Source organism: Anopheles merus, chromosome 2R (genome assembly GCF_017562075.2).
Source record: "Anopheles merus strain MAF chromosome 2R, AmerM5.1, whole genome shotgun sequence".
NCBI classification, from domain to species: Eukaryota; Metazoa; Arthropoda; class Insecta; order Diptera; family Culicidae; genus Anopheles; species Anopheles merus.
In genome coordinates, this window is record NC_054082.1 from 54,103,166 (window position 1) to 54,122,206 (window position 19,041).

The following is a 19,041-nucleotide window of genomic DNA, read 5'->3' on the forward strand; positions in this document are numbered from 1 at the left end:
CACCTACCTGTAAAGTAAGAAAAAAAAGAAAGAAGAATTAAAAAACAAGAACTCAGAGTAATACCCGACACAAGAAAGTTGGTGACGAATGGCGAAAATTATTTAATTGATTTGGCAATTTTGTTCTTTAGATACACTTTCGAAAAGCGTAGAGAAATGGACAACAAGTGTGGCTTTCTTTCTGCAACTGTTTTTCGTTCCGTGCCAATCATCGGATCGCGAGCCAAGGCTGGCGGCGAGGAAATTTCCGTGACGGCAACCCAGCAACTCAAGATCGCCGCCGTGCCAGGCCGAGGCTCGATTGGAACCATCACTGTACTGTACAATCGATTATTGAATATTTGTCCAAGCTGGCGGGAAGCTGCAGCCTGACTTGGGAAAGTGATGAATGATTGTTGCTCCACGAGCAAAACAAAACACTCGTACATTCAAATGGAAATTAAACTAAAATCAACTATTGCGTTAAAAACCGCCAACGACTTCCCAAATACGTATATTTCCTTCTTCCTGGGCAGCTTTCTGCCGCGGTGCAGCAAAAATCAATTTCATCCCAAGCCCAGCGCGGCCAGTGGCACGCTTTCTACCCACAGCATCCCTTTCACAACGACCGTGTCCGCGCTGGGGAGGGTTTGAAAAATCAATAAAATCATCAGTTCCGGTAATTTTGGAATTAAAGTGTAGACCACCCGCCCCGACCGACCACTTTGCGTCTGAACACAATCGTTCACAATAAAAAGACACCAGTAGGAAAAAGCATCACTTTCGCGCAAGGCACAATAATGTGTTGTTGATCAAGTCACACAAATTCGCCCTTCGCGTCGGAGAATCGCATAGTTCTTTCCAACGATTTCGATCAACAATCAAAACTATCGACTGTGATTAAGTCTACCTCCCCGTTCACGCCGTGATCAATGATAAGCCTTTAGTTGCTTGATTTGTTTTGCGCTTTTGTACTGTCGAAAAGTAATTGAATAGAAACCAATTGAAAAATTACAAACACCCTGACTTTGTAGTACGAACATTCTGGTTAGGAAAGACGAAACTGGACGTGGTTTCCAGAAAAAAAGAGAAAGTTTAATAACAAGATAGAGACACATGAGTGTGATATTTTTTGCACTGAATTTGTATCCCCCGAATAACTAACCTGAATATGTGATTGAAATAAAATATCAAGAAAGGGCTAACATCGATTTGTAAGATTATCTTGAGTTTGATTTGCTTCCTTTTTTTGAATCCTAATAATTCAAAACCAATTCCCAGTTCAATGAGTATTCACTGATTTTCATCAACTTTCCGTTCCGAAGGCATCGACAACGCAAGCAGTTGATTTTGAACTAAACATGCATGTAGTAAAATTGAGATTTTTTTGCTATAATTTCAACTCTACTCTGTTCATCAATACTGTTGTGTGTGGAATGACATTTTTGTCCACCGCAATAATTCTTAGTACACGCATACGGGAAAGTTCACTGGCAGGCCCTGGGGGCTGAACGTGTTAATTCACAAATGTTTTAGTACGTTAAACACGTTATTTTCCTCTAAAAGGATACGACTTTCTTCTTACATCAACGGACATTTATGTTTTAAAATATTATTTCAAAATAGTTCACTTTTTTATGAAAAAATAAATTAAAACATTGTTTCACATCAATAGGCTTTAATTGATAGAAATGGCTAAAGTAGAAGTGGTGGCTTAGTAAAAAGGAGTGAGGAGCACTTTCGCACAAAACTTTCTTCTGCTGGACACCTATACCATGGCACCTGGTTTAATTTAGCTTGGACATGGTAAGCTCAGTGATGTGGCTGATTTTTTATACAGCAGAGCACCAAGCGTCAGCCGGTTTACAGGTGGTACACATATACATTCAAATAGATCAATATCGCAATACTGCAAAACAGCCGTCACACTAAAGTATAGTTTCCCTTTCGTTTCAAAAACCCGACGTTGTGGTGAATCCAAATTTGCTTCTCAAAACAGAACTGAACCAAACGGAGCACGTATTTTTGCTCCATTTTGGACACCAGACGAATAGCAATCAGGATGTAGATGACGAAAACAATCAAATCGTACCAAAAAAGAAGTGAAAATAGTAACGGTTCAAACAATATATCAGTCTCATTTAAGACAAACAGTAAGCATAGGACGTATTAAAACACATTGTTATCATGTTACTTTTACAAAAACTTCTCCCCATATTGTTAAAAAGTGGTCAAAAACCACCAAAAACATTGATTTTGAACGAACATGGATTTGAAACGATGCCGGATTAAGATTTTTTCCTTTTCCAAACTGTTTTTATTAAAGAATTTCCTAAACCTTCTTCACATAATGGACCTGTTTTGGACAGCCTAATCATCTCAAGCAAAAACTTGAGCCATTGCTACCGCCCAAGTAGAAACGGAAGATCACCCTCATAATGATAGACTGCCGCAGACCAATAGAACTATCCATGTTTATGTTGCTGGTCTCAATAACAACGCAGACCTTTCGTGATGATTACAGTGTGGGTGTGTATTGGCTTTACAATTGCCTTCCGCTAGGCTCTTTAGAAGGCACGGCATCACGAGTGCATAGTTCAGGAGCAATTTCTGCCTCTTTCAAGGCTTCGACAAAAGTCACTTTCGTTAGCTATGTAGCTAATCATTATGTCTACCAATCATTTTGCTTCTGCTGCGCTCGATGAGTAGAGTTACAACTGAATACTACATGGAAACGCAGGCCTTAACACTATTCGTTTCACTTTTTATTGCGTGCCATTAAATAACATAACATTGCCCTAATCTTTCTAGAAGTAGTAGAAACATTCAATGTTACTGTAGTGTATTTTTTGCACATTTAAATACGCAACAATTAATAGCAATTAATCACATTTCTTGCATTAAAACGTACAACCATATGAATACACGCAAATATTCCCTTTTTTGGAATTTCATTTAATTGTTACCAGTTCAATGAAATTAACAATTCCACCATTATTTTACTTAAGCAGGCAAATAACTTGTGTATGCGATTCAAATCTCATGTAATAATTTAATCATGTTCCTGATTAATTTTCTTCCGACACTTTAAACCGCAGAGTAAGGAAACAAAAAAATCTCAAATCATTTACATCGAAATACAAAACGATTAAAACTAACCAAGATGATACTTTCACCATCATATACACCCACAATTGCAAACTCTATTTATGCAAAATGTGTTAAATAGTTTATGGCGATTATTTTACTTATCCACTTTTCAAATGTTTCACGGAATTTGGAGATTCATCTGCGAAGCATAAAAAACAATTTTTTTAAACATATGTAGCATATAACAAGCAGACACCATTTGTTTTGATGTATTTTGTTTGTATTGCCGTTTAGCCCCTTTAGTAAATGCATGTAGGTTAAAACATTCATTAGTGGAAGCTATTATTGGCACAGTATAAACCTACATTGGTAATATTAAAAAAATAACATCCAGTTGTTGAGTATCAATCGATCGTTCATCAATATGCTACGGATGACGCATATAATAATTGAAAAGCATGTCACTATTCGACAACGCCCCATCTAAAATAATATCTTAATAATGCATCCTGCCAAAACTTTCCTTAAATCGGTTTTGGTATACCGTATGTATTCAATTTCCGCTAAAGATCGATCCTTTTTTTTCAATTTTAACCCCATGAGTCATCTACAGATGGATGGTATGGGCATCGTAAAAAAAGACTTTTCATACATGTAGTTTTTAGAAATGTTACTTGATATCTGCTAGTTGTACACCTTATAATGTGACCTTCTCCAGGAAAAACGATACGGAGTTTTCCAAGTCACTTTCGAATGTAAACTTTGTTATTCGCCGGATGCAAAATATTATTCCACATCGATCTGACATTTGATTTACATCATAATAATTTTCAATTTCGTCAGCATGATTTTGAATACTTCAACGGGATGCTACTATCGTTTTTACACCGGAGTTTGAAGCCGAATCGCGTCACCCGTTGACAGTTGAAGTGTTGAAAATCATTTTGAAGAAATTAAAAATTACAGGGTTTTCCAAGTCACCACTTTCCAATGGTTTTCCAAGTAAACTTTATTATTCAACGCGTGCAACATGTTAATCCACATCTATCCAATATTTCATTCACATCATATTAATTTTTAATTTCATCAGCATGATTTTCAACACGACTCAAGCTGCATTGAGTTTGACAATCCATTGTTATGTGTTGAATATCATGTGTAGAAACTGTAATTTCGTTTTAAAGCAAATGCAACATTTGACAGATGTTGAAAACATCTTAACTTAGGTGAATAATTATGTGCACATTCGAAAGTCACTTGGAAAACACTGTATGATGGAAATGAATTATCAGATTGATGTGGAATAACATTTAGCACGCGATGAAAAACAATTCTTACATTCTAAAGTTACTTGGAAAACTCTATATTCACCACCTCCAAGATGTTTTTCAACAGCTGCCAAATTGCGCATTTGCATGAAAATAACATTTCAGTTCTAACGCATGATTTTCAACATACCACAAAGAACTGCCAAACTGACTCCAGCTTGAGACATGTTGAAAATCATGTGTAAGAAATTATTGTGATTAAAATACAACATTTGAAGGCTGTTGAAAAACATCTCGCAAGCAATGAAAAATGTTGTAGATATTGGAAATTGAACCGGGAAAGCCTGTATGATGACATGATGACAATTTCGTCTACTGGAATGGATATTTAACACTTTGACCGTCAGCCTGACATCGCCGTGATTCGGGTGAGCACGTAGCACATGGCAAGAGAGCGATGAGGACGACAATTTCTCGTGCGACTGTTATCACTCTTTTGTTTCATCGCGATAAGCGGCGTAGCGCATGCAACTCCGAACCGCCTCCTAGCATAGTTATAACGGCGTTACATGGTGTACCTACTAGCCGTCCGGTACCGTCTAGGCCCATCAGACCAAACCGTTAGTCATCGAAGTCATTCAAAATCACCAATCGGAGCTTTTCGAAGCTAATAGTTTTACGGTTCCGGGCGACTCTGAATGGTTCCTGACGATTCCAAGCATGCAGCTACCGTCCGGATATTAGTAGAATCAATCGTTACTGATTTCGGTGCTTTGTTGAATTTACTCATTACTAAATTGCACAATTACCGGCATTCTAATACTTTTTGTACTTTGTCGCTTCTTTCCCCTAACCCCCTCCCCCATCCCTTTTTAGGCAAAGGCATCTACAAGATCGAGTCTATATAGGTTTCCTAGATTTATTTGTTGTCCGTAATCGGACATAGTCAGACGGTCCGCGATCAGAATTGGCTCCGGAATCGGAATTGACCTGGGAATCGCAATTTGCCCCGATAACGGAAACATAATTGACTCCAGAATTAGCATTAGCTTCGGAATGGGAATTAGTTGTTGAATTGAAAAAAAAGAAGTTTTAGAAGCGAAATCAGTCCGGGAATCTCCATGAGAAAGGATCTTTCACATGTAAATTTTGATTTTTTGCTGTTATCAATACGTAGTATGATTGGACCCAAACGCCTATTTTTATGGCGATGCCGAAACTGACTCCGTTTGGAAGCCGATTCTAATTTAGGACCCAATTCCGATTCGAAAGCTGATTTTGATTCTGGAACCAATTCCGATTCCGGAGTCGATTCCGAAACGGATTCCGATTCCAAAGTCGATTCCGGAACCGATTCCGATTCCGGAGTCAATTCTGGAATCAATTCTGGAGCCGATTCCGGAACCAATTCCGGAAACTGATTCCGAACCTACTATCCGGAATCGATTCCAGAAAACTGCGGAGTTAGCCGGAATCGATTCCGACAAAAACTTCATTTTTCCCATCACTACTGCCGTGCTCAGCATATCAACTATTGCCCCTATCTTTTGACTAAACTACTATTTTGATCAACCCTTTCTAAGAGGCCGGCACTATGTGATGTATTTGTAACTGCAGCAGGATAATCGGTCTATACGTACAGCAACATACGTTCTTTATTAGCTTGATCTGATTGCCTTATTTGAAAATCTAACACCATTCTACCTGACTATTTGGGCTATGCATACACACCAAGCAGTACTCCAATGATCTTTACATTGAAATAAAAATCTTTGTCATTCTATGCCTTCAACTTGTCTAATGCTTCATTTTTATCAAAACGACCTTTCCAACCGTTACATCTGAACAAAAAATATCACTCAAAAATAATATTTAAGTGCGCTCATCATCGCATGATTAGGCATGCTGCAATACTTCTTGAATTGGCTTGCTTCTTGAATTTCAAAACTGGAATGTTTCTATCACCTTATTTAAGGTATCACGGCACGCATCAACTTACCTGACAGATTATCCAGCATGTACGTCAGCAATTTGGACGTCCCGTTCGGTTCGTTGTAGATCGACAGCACATCCTTGCCGAGCGGATTTCCGTGCAATCCGAGAACATGCAAGTTGAACAGCTTCCCGAGCTCGTACGGGAGAACACGCAGATAGTTGTTGTTCAGCAGTAGCTCCCTAAAAAAGATAGACCATTTCAATCATGTTGTAGATTGGTCACTAGATGGTGGTGCCATACAGGACATGGCATTCACCGTACACTTACCGCAGCTGGATTAGCTCACCGAGCTCGGCTGGCAGGCTACGCAGCTTGTTCGCGGACAGATCGAGCGTCCGCAGATTGGCCAGTTGGCCGATCTGATGCGGCAAGCGCGTCAGACAGTTATCGTTTAGGAAGAGTGCCGTTAGATGCTCAAACTTCCAGAGCGTCGGACTAAGATTCCGCACACTGCCCGTTATCTCAATGCCATGCCAACACGTCTTTTTCCCGGCAGCAATGTCCTCGGCGGTCAGAAACGTTTGCTGTCTCCGGGGGTTGTTGCTTTCGTACTTGTCTTTATTGCGTGACATCCTGTCGCCCTGTCCGCTTCTTCTTCTCCGGCTGTAGCTTCTGGTGTACTGGTAGATGATGTTTCCTGCGGCGAAAGGGGAACGAACAATGTGATTAAAAATATGCCAAACAATAGACAAGAATGAATCTTCTTGATATGGAAGAAAACTCAGCCCAGCTCACCCACCTGCATCTACTTCCGGGAAAACTCGTAGGAAGTAGCTATCCTGTGATTCGCTGTTAAGTATTCTTTCAACCTCGAGATATTTTCTTTTTATCCTGTCGAACCTTCAATTAGATAAATTATGTTCAGCTTAACCTATACACCACACACAAACACATAGCACTCGCGCGCGCACACAATCACGAACTATTGATACTTGGATAGCAGGAGGAAGGTAAAATAGGTATCACTGTAATTATTTTTCACTTTCTGTGGAACAAACGAAAACCACCTCTAAGTTAAAGCATACAAAATCGGCTTTTGGCGAACTTCGAGCGGACAAAACGCAAACCCATACATACACTCAGACGCACTTGATAGGTATGAATGGTATACAATACCGTGGGAAAAAATGCCTCCCACAAAACCGCACACCTCCGAAGGGATGAGGGAACGCGCGGCGCTCACGATCATTCAATCGTTTGGTTAATTCTTACTCTATCTAGCACTTTTTCACAAGTTGATCACAAGCTCACAACACAACAGCTAAACATCTCCCCCTTCCCAACACAATAACCAATAGAATAACAGATACGGCCATCAAGAAAACTACAATCGCGGCCAAAGCCCGCAACCCCGAGGACCTCTGATCCCGCGTGTGTCCTTCCTCTCTTGCAACCGTACGCACACACACGCTCCCCTTCCTTCACTCCTCCCTCACTTACACCTGGGTCCACGGGTTCTCCACACGAAACCCACCACACACACATCCAACAAACAATGGCCAGCCTCCAGTTTCAGCACTTCTACTGCTGGCCGCCGTCGGGTATGGGTTGGAAGTATGTGAAGCTTAAAGTGACTTTGGGAAAATTGTTTATACTGATGCGTCGCGATCCAAACCCTTTCGGTTCCGCCTGACCTCACTGTCCCTGCGGGAACAAAGCGAGACAGTGTGGAATGGCGTATGAATTTTAGCAAAGAAAAACATCCACCACTACCAACAAGCAGCAGACCACCAGGACGTTGCACAGTTGATGTGATGAAAGGGCGATGACCGGGAGATCGGAGACGGGAATGATCACAGAAAAACTTTTTCCGTGCCCTCAAGCCTGCCTCCGCAGCCTTGCTTGAGGCTTTGGAATGAGGCTCTCGAAGATTGCACTTAATTTTCCTCGCCCGCTTACTTCCTAAAACCACGCATACGCGCCGCACAAATCCGCAGCTGCTTGCTTTGTCGCTAGCGCAACTAACTGCCACCACACAGCACTTTACCCGTACGCTATTTTGCTTCTTTAAAAACAACGCGACAAAGGGATTACGCGTCCGATTTCCTTTCGCAAATTTTTGTCGGGAAATTTACAACACACGAAAATGTACAGTAAAGATTTGCGTATAAAAATGACATTTTTTTTCTAAGATGGCAGCTGTCAAAACTGCTGCTCTCACTTGTCGAGCAGTTTTCGAGAAACGACCAAGGTGCATACACACGCACGGGCTTGTCATTTCGTGTTGGTGTTTTGTTATTTAGCGACTTCGCCTTATCATCGTTTCATTAACTAATAAAAAGAAAAATTTAACTGTGAATCGACTTAGTCCGGAGCCGCGCGGGTTAAAAGCTTATTCTTTACAGTTTCGGGTACGATCCGGTTGCTACTCGCAACTCCTCTGCTCGATACAAACCACAAGCCACGACAGAACGGCTTGCAGTGAAGAATCCTATTTTCACACATTTTTGATTTCTAGAAGGTTAATCGCTTCGCAAATACTGCCGCCTGCCTGCCTGCCTGCCTGCCTGCTCAATTATTGTTCTAGTTACAACTGCACTAGAGGCAACATCGACGAGTAAACGTAATACATCCATTGCGACAAGCCAAGGCGGAACAGCGAAAGACATGCAAATGTTTGGCATCGATAGTAGAAAAGCCACAACCTTCCCGGCGTATGTGGTATCTGGACTTTTGTTGCTGCTATTCGTACGACACAGTTCGCAACAAAGCGATTACAATGACTACATGAAACGAGAGCATTCCCTTTTCAAACCCTACCAAGGTAAGTGGCCCAGTGGTCTTTGTGTGCCAATCTACGCACGTCGAGAACGGTGATAAGTGTCTAACTAGCGCATCATCACGCACGCACGCGGTTTTTTTTTATCGGGTTTCAGGATCGGGCATGACAATACCGTACTGGGATTTCATAGGTACGACTTTCGTAACGAACTCTTACGTTCGGCTGACGCCGGATCTGCAATCGAAGAATGGCGCCATTTGGAATCATGTGGTACGTGCAGTTCGTTCTTTTATCTTGGTGAACCACTTCCTATAACTTTACACATTTGCTTTCCGCAGCCCTGCACATCTATAAATTGGGAGCTCCAGGTTAATTTCAAGGTACACGGCAAGGGCAAGGATCTGTACGGCGATGGCTTTGCACTTTGGTATTCTCGGGATCGGTTACAAACTGGACCGGTGTTCGGCAGCAAGGACAATTTTATGGGACTCGCCATCATCCTGGACACGTACAGCAACCACAACGGTCCGCATAACCACCAGCACCCGTACATTAGCGCCATGGTGAATAATGGTAGCCTTTCGTACGATCATGATCGTGACGGGACCCACACACAGATAGCAGGTTGCGAGGCCAAATTCCGGAATGTGGAATTTGACACGCAGATCAACATCCGGTACGAGAACGATGTGCTGACCGTGTTTACCGATCTGGAAAACAAGGCCACGTGGAAAGAGTGCTTCCGAGTGGAGGGCGTTAAACTGCCGACCGGGTATTACTTCGGTGCATCGGCGACCACAGGAGACCTGTCCGATAATCACGATATCATATCGATCAAGTTCTTCGAACTAGAGGCTCCGTCACTACTGGCCGAGGACCGCCGTCAGATCGTACCGTCGGCAGCTACATTCGAAGCACCGCGCGAACACAAAGACGATCCCAAGCCTGGCATGTCGAACGTGAAAATATTCTTCCTTATTCTTCTCTCCATGCTGATAGTCGTTGTGTTGGTTGTGATAGGCATTATGTTCTATCAGAAACACCAGGAAAACGCTCGGAAGCGGTTCTACTAAGAGCGCACAGTTCAGCCAGGGAAACTAGCTTTGTCTCGTACGGTCGAATATCTCTCTCGAAGACCAACCGTGACCCAATCACACGTTTGAAGTGACGAATACGCAACATGTACCAAACAAATCAGAACATTTAGACAAATTGCTGTACGTAAGCGAGGGCAAGCAGTCGAGAGAAGGTGGTTGTTCATACAGATTGCAGTGAGATGGACCATGAGTTGGTAGATAAATGCTTACACGAAAAACGAAGAAAAACAAACATAACCATCACCGTTATTTTCTCCAGCACCACTTCTGCTCTTCATCACCATGACTGCAGAGAGAGGCCATTTCCTTTTGTTGTGAATCACATTTTTTTCACACCTTCATTTACGGAATTTGCTGTGAAAGTATGTCTCTAAGTAAATCCCGCTCAGGCTAGGGTAAATTTTCAATATTATGAACCATACAAATCCCCTTTGGGCAGAAAAGACGAAACGAGCATACGAAATCATCCAAATCGTACACCTTCTATGCTGGACGACACTGAGTGTGTGGATTTTTAAAGGACTGCAGTCTTTGTTTTTGTGTTGTATGCATGAATTATAATTATGGATTTCCGGTTATTAATCTTAGCGTATATTCCTACTGAATCACAGTCTTGAAGGGGGCTTTATGGATAAGGAAATAAGTGGTAGGTTAACAATTGTCCAATAAAATCGAACGATGAACATACAAAGAGTGAACAACAATCCCTGGAGTTTGGACTTTTCAATTCAGTATATTGTGTACAATAGTTTTCATGTACGCAGTCAGTAAGATAAATGGAGCATATATTTCAAGAAGGTAAATCATAATTAAAGAAAATGGTTTTACAAGTTATAAAAATCGTTGGACAAGCACACACAAAGAAAAAGTCGCATTTTTTTTAAATCATCAGGACAATCGGTACAACATTTTTCGCTGCAAACGGTGCTGCAACTCGCCGCGCCGTATCAGCGTGTGAATCACCTTCCGCACTGCTGCTTCCGAATATTTCTGGCGCGCAAAGTCCTGAATAATGCTCTGCTCCGACACCTGCGATCCAATGGCGAATCGACGCTTCAGCTGCTTCTCAATCCGGTTCAATATCTCCGTATCCTCTTCGCTGGTGAATCCTTCCGCACCGGCAAGCGAACCACTGCTGGCAGCGGTCATGGTCGACACGGCAAAGAGACGCAGCGCTTCGCTGACATGTGCCTCTGTTGCAAATGGTTGCAGCTGCATCTTGGCCAGTGATTCGGAGATACGAATAATGGCTTCCAATTGACGCACGGTGATCGGAATGGACAGACGTTTGTCTATTGCTTTTTCATGCTCGCCAACACCGGCACGCAGTCGCACGTACTGACTTTTAAGCTTCTCGGCCGCCGCCTCGTTCAGCCGTGGGCCGCAATGCGTGCGACAGTAGTGGATGTACTTCTTCAGCATTGCCAGCGGAATTTCACCCTCTTTTGGTTCGGCTGTCGCCTTCGATGCGTTCATGTGGACGCTCATGACGTGCTTGGCCAGCGTGATATCGCGTTGCTGATCGTGTTCGTCCTTCACAATGAAGATCATATCGAAACGGGACAGAATGGTCGGCATGAAATCGATATTTTCATCACCTTTCGTATCATCCCACCGGCCGAAGATGGAATTGGCTGCTGCCAGGACCGAGCATCGCGAGTTCAGTGTAGTCGTGATGCCAGCTTTTGCGATCGAGATTGTCTGCTGCTCCATCGCTTCGTGAATCGCGACTCGATCGTCTTCCTTCATCTTGTCAAACTCGTCGATACACACGACACCACCGTCCGCTAGTACCATGGCGCCACCCTCCATGATGAAGTTTCTGGTTGCCGGGTCACGGATTACTGATGCGGTCAGACCAGCCGCACTGGAGCCCTTGCCTGACGTGTACACTGCAATCGGTGCAACCTTTTCGACGAACTTCAACAGCTGCGATTTAGCCGTTCCTGGATCTCCCAGCAGGAGAATGTTAATGTCCCCACGACGCGTCAATCCGTCCGGCATTCGCTTGCGCGATCCGCCAAACAGCATGCACGTGATCGCTTTCTTAATATCCTGCGAGCCGAAAATGCTCGGAGCCAAACTGTCCGCCAACGTGTCGTAAATGTTCGGATTGGCAGCCAGCTTACGGAACATTGATTCCTCCTCGGACGTAATGTTGTTGAAGCGTGATATAGCACCCATCCCCTCCGTGTCGACCGTAATGCCCACCACTCGCATGTACGGAGCACGCACGCCTATAATTGCTTTATCCCGACCATCGCGCTTACCCTGGCGAGCGATCTTCCGGATCGAAAAGATGCCATGTATCAGCACTCGATTGCCAGGCACCACCCGCTCGCACAGGCTGCGATCGCAAAACAGCTGCATGTGGCGTGGGATTTCACCCTGCGGTATAAAATCGGGCAGTTCCTGCAGCTTCAACACCTGGAAATCGACACAGCGACATTTGTCCGGCATTATAAAGTAAGGATCAAGCGGACACTTCGGCCGTCCTGCCTGTTCCGTGTTACACTTTCTGGGCAGTTGATACCCTTCCAAGCCCGGATTAACAGGCAAATTCGGAATGACATTGTTACAGGTGCGGCACTGGATGGAAATACGGGTTGCTTTGGCTTTGATTCCGGAGGCCGCGATAATGATGCCAGCAACCTTCACCAGCTTCGACACGCAGTCTGACTTGAGGTCGCGGATGTTGGTCGGATTAGCACCGGAAACGAGCAACACCTGAATGTCGTGCACGACTTCCTCGCCTTCGGGTCTTGGGGAGGTAATCTCGTCGGCCACTTCCCGGGCAGCTTCCTCAAAAATTTGAAGATTCTCTGTCGGTTGTTTGTACAGTTTATCGGCCAGCGATTCATCGAATCCAGCCAGATCCTCGATCTCCACCTCCAGATAATAGCGTCCGAGAAGGTAGTTGCGTTTCAGCGTATCACTGTAGATGAAATTGCCAAGTTTGTTAGTTACCAAGAAGGGGTACGAAAATGAAACAATTGAACTATTTTCTACTCACCGATATTTGTAGGAAAAGTTAGCTTCACAGAATGTTCGGATGAACTCGCGATACTGCTTCTTCACCAGTTGCAGATTGATCTGGTTCGAGTTCTGCTGCTGGTCACCATCGAAGTTGTCCGAGAAGAAAACACCAACATCATCAAATCCATCCATTTTTTTACGATTGGGACGGTTTTAGGAATAAATTAAACACAATTAAACAGCAACTTTGCGAAAACAAACACAGCTTGCAAGCGGAGTAACCAAATTTACAGCCTGTGCCAGATGAAGCCACACAATTTGCGCGCGCAATGTGTTGACAGTTGTGTACGTCAAAAGTTGTTTTCTCTGTCTAACTGTATTCCTTTCTCGTTCGTTTGGATCATGCAAACAATGGGAAAATCGACTACATCATTCGTCCACAATTTGAAAACACGAATGTATTTTGACCAGATGTACCGCAGTGCAAAAAGAACATAACAACAGTTCGGAAAAAGCCAAACAAACACGCCGAAGCCACAGCAATATTATAAATCAACAATTTGTAACGCAGTACCCACACGTATTGTAAGTTTGTAAAGTTAGGTACTGTTTGTACTCTGCTAAAGAGACGTGAACGTCGTGAAACAAACCAAACAACAGCGAACAAACTAAACGTTTGACCATCCCACAACAGCTGTTCCGGAGTGGGAACGTCCGGCGGTACATTTCCTGTTTCTCAACTAGTATTCTCAGCCAACAGCAATGGCCAGTTGGGCAAACCGTCCTCCCATCGAAAGTAACGGCGGTTCTTCGTCATCGCGCAAGAAATGGAACCTTGAAGGTGACTGTTTTGAGCGGCTTGATGATCTCATACCGTCCGGCTCTTACAATGGCCTTGAGCACCCGTTCTCATTTGCACTGGTTTCCTCGCATTTCAGATAAAAAGTCTCTTCGCAACTTAAAGTACCATTTCGCCGAAGATGGCTGCTCGGAAGTGCAGTTTGCGCTGGCTAAACAACTGCTGGAGGAAAACTCCGAAACCGATCCAGCTCACAACCACGCTCAAGGGGTGCACTGGTTGTTACGCGCCGCTCAGCAAGGACACGAAGCGTCAATCGAACTGCTCAAAGAATGCTACGAAAATGGCCGTGGCATTACCGAGGCGAACGAGGAAGACGTTCGCACTATCCTGGCCATGAGCCCGGGGGAGCGTTCTGCACGTCGGGCAGCGCAAGAACTCTTTGCGAGCCTCTCGAATGGCGAGGAATACGTGACGGCAGCACAACTTGAAAAGCGAATGCGAGAAATCTACAAGATGGACAAAAAGCGCCGACGCACCCAGCCGGATGGTGCCGAAGCAGAAGGAAGCATGGAACACAGCTTGGGAGGAGGTGTTGGATCCGATGGTGGACGATCGCCGGCTGGAGAATCATCTCTCGGTAGCCCAAACGCCGGCAGCCATCGGTTGCATCGTAGCCCGACCGTGAACCACATTTCCGAGGCGCATCTCTTAGCGGCCGCCGTCAATTATTCGAACGGACATCTTCCGGCCGTGAGTGATGCACTCATGTTGTCATCACCCGATCCTCACAGCCTGAATCACGTGCCGTGCTTTCATCGACCATTTTTCCACCCCTTCATGTTCTTCCAACTACTGTATCATCGGTTCGTGTCGCTCCTGTCCACGTTTCCCGGCTCGAGCGGTAGCAGCTGGATGCAGCTGTGTCTCGTTCTCATCACTTACTGGTACTTTGCTAGCGATAACCTTGTATCACTGCTGCCCGTTGGGGGATACTATTTGAGCCTCGCCATCATGGTATTGTGCAGCTTCCGGATGCTGAAATCCAAACACGAGTTCATCGATTTTCGAATGTGGTCTGGTTTGTTCTTGCGTTACGGTGACGAACATTTGAACACCAACGACTCGGAGAACCAGTATCTACGCAACAACCTGAAGCCCTATTTTTACTTCTTCACGGCGTTTTTCGTCAACATGGTCTTGCAGCCCAACATTAACGACCAATGGCTACCGTTTTCCGAGATAACGGTGCTCGCATTTGCGCTAACCTTTCTCACGATGTTCGCCTTCATTTACACGTCGGGCGATTCCTTCCCGGACTACCTGATCCTGTTCTCGTTCGGGCTGAACGTGCTCGCCAAATACCCGTACGAAATGGACGATGTCGTGACGACAGGTTGGCGCTTTCTGGATCTAAAAGTGCCTGGATTTTCCACGTTCGTTATCGGCAATGGAATTGAATTTTGTCTAAACTGCCGCGCGATGCTCTATCTCATGATTCCGGGCTTTCTTATGTACATAGCGCGACGTAACAACTGGCGTGGCATCTACCAGTACCTCATTCCGCACTGTGTGACTCTTGCATGGTTACAGATCTGCATCATAAGCTCGCAGTCGGCGACAATGTTCGGTTTGGTGCGTGGTGCTCTAGGATTATCCGGATTGTTGCTGTTTCTACCACTCTTTGGCATCGTTACACTGCTAATTCCCGTGTTTGCCGTCATCGAGTGGCTCTCGCTGTCGGATTCAACCGTCAGACTTTGGTCGTCGATTGGCGCTGCTGTGACGGCCGTTGCCATCTCGGGCTACATGGCGAGCTCACGGCGAACGGAACGATACGTCACCTTTCTGCAGATTGCAATCTGTGTCATTGGAACCATCTTCCTCACACTTCCCCACATGATGTCGAACTTTGAAACGATTGGAGTGAATGAAAATCGCCTATTCGAATCGACAACGTCTGACTCGCTCGATGACCCTCGCGAACCAACGAGTGGCGGCGATGCCCTGCCATCGACTCTGAGCTGGGATACGTACTATCAATTCTGCCACCAACCGGCGTGGGATACTGAGAATAAAGTGAAGACGCAACTTCGCTGTACCAATCTCGATGGCACACTTGTCCGTTGGGAAGGAACTGTAGTCGATATGGCAATCTCGAGTCGCCGCAATCTTCGGGCCCAACTAATCGAAGGATATCTGCCAAAGTTTTTGGCCGATCGCATCACCTGCATCTACGGTGAACCAATTGAACCGGACTGTGGCAACCTAAATGGATCGGTTGAGGGTGAATGTGAAAATTTAAAACATTTCATGCAACGACAACGCACGTGCCATCTCAATAAATGGAATACGTAAGTATAATTTTATTGCTATATTTTGGTCAAGTCGCTAAATGGTAATTGTTCTCTTTCATCTTTTGCAGCTATGAGTACGAACTGAAGATACGAATGTCAACTGGACTGTTGACCAAACCCGTCGAAGTTGTTCTGAAAGCACAGCACGTGTTCGGAAACTTTACTCAAAGTCTCAACTATTCTGATCGCGTATGGTTCGTCGGCGTCTTGCGCGATTCGGCACAATCCGGGATCGCGTCATCCGGAAACACCGATCAGCCACATTGGGACACGATTAGTAGTGGATTTAACTTGAACATGGGAGGACAGGCCGGAAGTTTCGGTGTGCATTCGATGCGATTGGGACGCAAGAACCCGCTAGTCGAACTCCATTCCATCGGATGTCGACAGTGTCGTAATCCTGACCTCCCGACTGTTCATCTCACCGAAGGAATGAAGGTAAATGGACGTATGCGGGATCTACTGCGAGGGGTAAAGTATTTGTTGAACGTCATCTTCAACCCGCTGGTGATCTTTAAGTAACGCACTCCAGGCACTGTGTGGGACGTGTATTGTAATCGATGCTGGTCATACTCCGTACAACTCGCTAGTCGCTCTGTTGGCAGAAGTTCTCGTGCTGGGTCCACACTCTTGCCCTGGCAGAAGCAATTTGTTTTCTTCTTTGAGAGTAGCATGATGTATCTTACATAAACGTCAGTAGTTGAAACTTTCTTACAAGAGAGCTAAGCTAACGATGACGATGACTGTCTGTTTTTTTCTTTATGTTTGCTGAATAATTTTACGCTAATAACATTTCAATTTAAAATTTCTTGAATTTTGCAATAACATATAGTACGTAATGAACGATAATAAAATTTGTAGAAGTTGTTAAACTAAATGCCGAAAAGTAAAAGTTTTCATATTTCATTGTAACAAAGAAAGAAGCAAATAAGTTATCTATTTTCGTTTTTTGCTTTAGTTCCCTTGTTCCGTTTGTCGTTACTAAATGAATATTGTCTAACCGCCACCGTTCCCAGGGCATTGGGGTAATGTATTGTTTGGGGCAATATTGTTATTTGCAAATAGTTACGCAATATGCGCATTACATTCACCTAATATTCCTTGTTGACTGTTTGACCTGGGGGAAGAAACTCATTCTGCGCAACACCACGATAATCGAAGAAAACAGTCAACATGATTTTGATCGATTGATCGGTTGTTTCGCGATCATAGATTGTTTTCAGGTCAGTTTCTAATTTAAACAGCGTTATTTAACAATCGCAAGAATTTTTTTTAACAGTCCAGCTGTCACAAATAATGACAACTGTTGAAAAACATCTTGTAAGTTTTGAAGAAAGCTGTTCATATTGAAAACTGTACCAGAAACCAGTATCTGTGTCTATAGATTTATTTTAGTACCACGCAACCATATCCATAACCATAACCATAACCGTATATCAGCTCTTGCTAAGGGATATGAGATTTGAACCCATGATCGACATGTTTATTAAGTCGTACGAGTTGAAGATTGTACCACGGGACCTTATCATATTTATAAATATGGCCAATATAGATTGGTATAATGTTGGTTAATCACATTATAGGGAATCCTTATTGTAGATTTGGAGCCTTATTAACCAACAGTTTCCTTCATTCACCAATAAAATTCTAGGAAGCCAATAAAATTCATGTGCTCTGCGTAATCCTGAGCGTAATGCTATGGAACGCAATCCATGAGAATGGATCACAGTCAACTACGTCTGAATCGTGTTCAGCTACGTTTGGATCGCTTTCTGCTTCGTTTGGATTTTGCAGTAACTACGCAAAATTTCATTGCGGTGCATAGTTTATTCAGCGACCGCTCGGCGTTCTTAACGATTCTCAACATAACATACGATTTGTAAAGCAACAATTTTATATTGTTCTATGGTTGAACCCAATTGAGAACTTTAACCACATTTTAACAATGAATAACATTAAATGGATGCAATAAGCCACGGATAATTTCTAATCACTATAGACAATTGTGAAGGTGTAGTGGTGGTATTGACAGATTTGTTGGCTTCTCCGCATCGGAATCATTTCCAATCAGAGACCGTCCCCTCGTAGCAAAGAAGGAATATCCGGCTAAATCTTGAAAGCTCGAACAGGACTGAATGGCGACGTAGGTTGTTACGCCACAACGAAGAAGATTGTACAGGTTATTTCGTCAAATGTGATCAAATATTTAAAAAAATATGAATTGTAAAGTAAGCTCACGTAAAAAATACTATGGATTTGACAATTGAATGCATTAATTACTTGATTCTTTCCTTGCGATGCAAATGCGCCCTGCGGTCACTGAACAAGCAGTGCGCTACAACGAAATTTGCGTGGTTACTGCAAAATCCAAACGTAGCAGAAAACAATCCAAACGTAGTTGAAAATGATTCAGGCGTAGTTGAAAACGATTCAGACGTAATTGACTGTGATCCATAGCAACTGGATAAAGATTCAAAGGAAAGTGAGAACAGGTGTATTATCAGATCCATTAGGTTGGGCCAAAACAAATCGTACTTCCTGAAACGCGATACCTATTCTTCTAACCTCCAAACCACGGTCATATGTCGGTCTGTACAGGGAGATTTATTTAATAGTACCACACAATCATATAAAGTCAGCTTTTGCTAAGGGATATGAGATTTGAACCCATGACGGACATGTTTATTAAGATTTTAATATAGATTTTCATGCCGGTTTATAGGCTTATACGAATATATATGTATTACGACTATTCAC

General features: G+C 43.6%; 4 protein-coding genes across 6 annotated transcripts in view; 2 read left to right on the forward strand and 2 right to left on the reverse strand.

The window, feature by feature from the left end:
* Positions 1-8,459, reverse strand: part of LOC121589849 (CCR4-NOT transcription complex subunit 6-like) — a 91,950-nt gene extending 83,491 nt beyond the window's left edge. The window contains exons 1-4 of the mRNA XM_041909036.1: positions 8,321-8,459; positions 7,073-7,318; positions 6,601-6,970; positions 6,337-6,512 (exon numbers count right to left, since the gene is read on the reverse strand). Coding sequence (XP_041764970.1) covers positions 6,337-6,512; positions 6,601-6,905 — 481 coding nt within the window. The 5' untranslated portion in view covers positions 6,906-6,970; positions 7,073-7,318; positions 8,321-8,459. The remainder of the gene's footprint in view (positions 1-6,336; positions 6,513-6,600; positions 6,971-7,072; positions 7,319-8,320) is intronic.
* A 63-nt stretch (positions 8,460-8,522) lies between these two features.
* On the forward strand, positions 8,523-10,225 carry LOC121603423 (vesicular integral-membrane protein VIP36). Its single transcript, XM_041932090.1, has 4 exons — positions 8,523-8,684; positions 8,792-9,097; positions 9,210-9,325; positions 9,394-10,225. The coding sequence occupies exons 2-4, from the start codon at positions 8,941-8,943 to the stop codon at positions 10,126-10,128; spliced, it is 1,008 nt and encodes a 335-aa protein (XP_041788024.1). The 5' UTR covers positions 8,523-8,684; positions 8,792-8,940; the 3' UTR covers positions 10,129-10,225.
* Positions 10,226-10,920: 695 nt separating this feature from the next.
* LOC121603422 (DNA replication licensing factor Mcm5) lies at positions 10,921-13,478 on the reverse strand. Its single transcript, XM_041932089.1, has 2 exons — positions 13,166-13,478; positions 10,921-13,087 (listed from the first exon to the last, which is right to left on the reverse strand). The coding sequence occupies exons 1-2, from the start codon at positions 13,318-13,320 to the stop codon at positions 11,041-11,043; spliced, it is 2,202 nt and encodes a 733-aa protein (XP_041788023.1). The 5' UTR covers positions 13,321-13,478; the 3' UTR covers positions 10,921-11,040.
* A 123-nt stretch (positions 13,479-13,601) lies between these two features.
* Positions 13,602-17,161, forward strand: LOC121603421 (wolframin). Of its 3 annotated transcripts, none has more exons than XM_041932088.1 (4): positions 13,602-13,731; positions 13,823-13,969; positions 14,067-16,281; positions 16,353-17,161. In XM_041932088.1, exons 2-4 carry the CDS (start codon positions 13,891-13,893, stop codon positions 16,804-16,806), a joined length of 2,748 nt encoding a protein of 915 aa, XP_041788022.1. In that variant the 5' UTR covers positions 13,602-13,731; positions 13,823-13,890; the 3' UTR covers positions 16,807-17,161. The 3 variants fall into 3 exon arrangements, with proteins under 3 accessions (XP_041788022.1, XP_041788021.1, XP_041788020.1); XM_041932087.1 differs by having other exon boundaries at positions 13,602-13,713; XM_041932086.1 differs by having other exon boundaries at positions 13,602-13,969.
* Positions 17,162-19,041: the final 1,880 nt, after the last annotated feature.

Bases quoted from the DNA above. Each gene is read 5' to 3' on its own strand.
- LOC121603423 (XM_041932090.1), top strand. From the start codon at position 8,941: ATGCAAATGTTTGGCATCGATAGTAGAAAAGCCACAACCTTCCCGGCG. The intron at 9,098-9,209 runs GTAAGTGGCCCA...ATCGGGTTTCAG, and splicing joins CCTTTTCAAACCCTACCAAG to GATCGGGCATGACAATACCG. The intron at 9,326-9,393 runs GTACGTGCAGTT...TGCTTTCCGCAG, and splicing joins GCGCCATTTGGAATCATGTG to CCCTGCACATCTATAAATTG.
- LOC121603422 (XM_041932089.1), bottom strand. From the start codon at position 13,320: ATGGATGGATTTGATGATGTTGGTGTTTTCTTCTCGGACAACTTCGAT. The intron at 13,088-13,165 runs GTGAGTAGAAAA...TTTCATCTACAG, and splicing joins AACTTTTCCTACAAATATCG to TGATACGCTGAAACGCAACT.
- LOC121603421 (XM_041932086.1), top strand. From the start codon at position 13,891: ATGGCCAGTTGGGCAAACCGTCCTCCCATCGAAAGTAACGGCGGTTCT. The intron at 13,970-14,066 runs GTGACTGTTTTG...CTCGCATTTCAG, and splicing joins CAAGAAATGGAACCTTGAAG to ATAAAAAGTCTCTTCGCAAC. The intron at 16,282-16,352 runs GTAAGTATAATT...CATCTTTTGCAG, and splicing joins CATCTCAATAAATGGAATAC to CTATGAGTACGAACTGAAGA.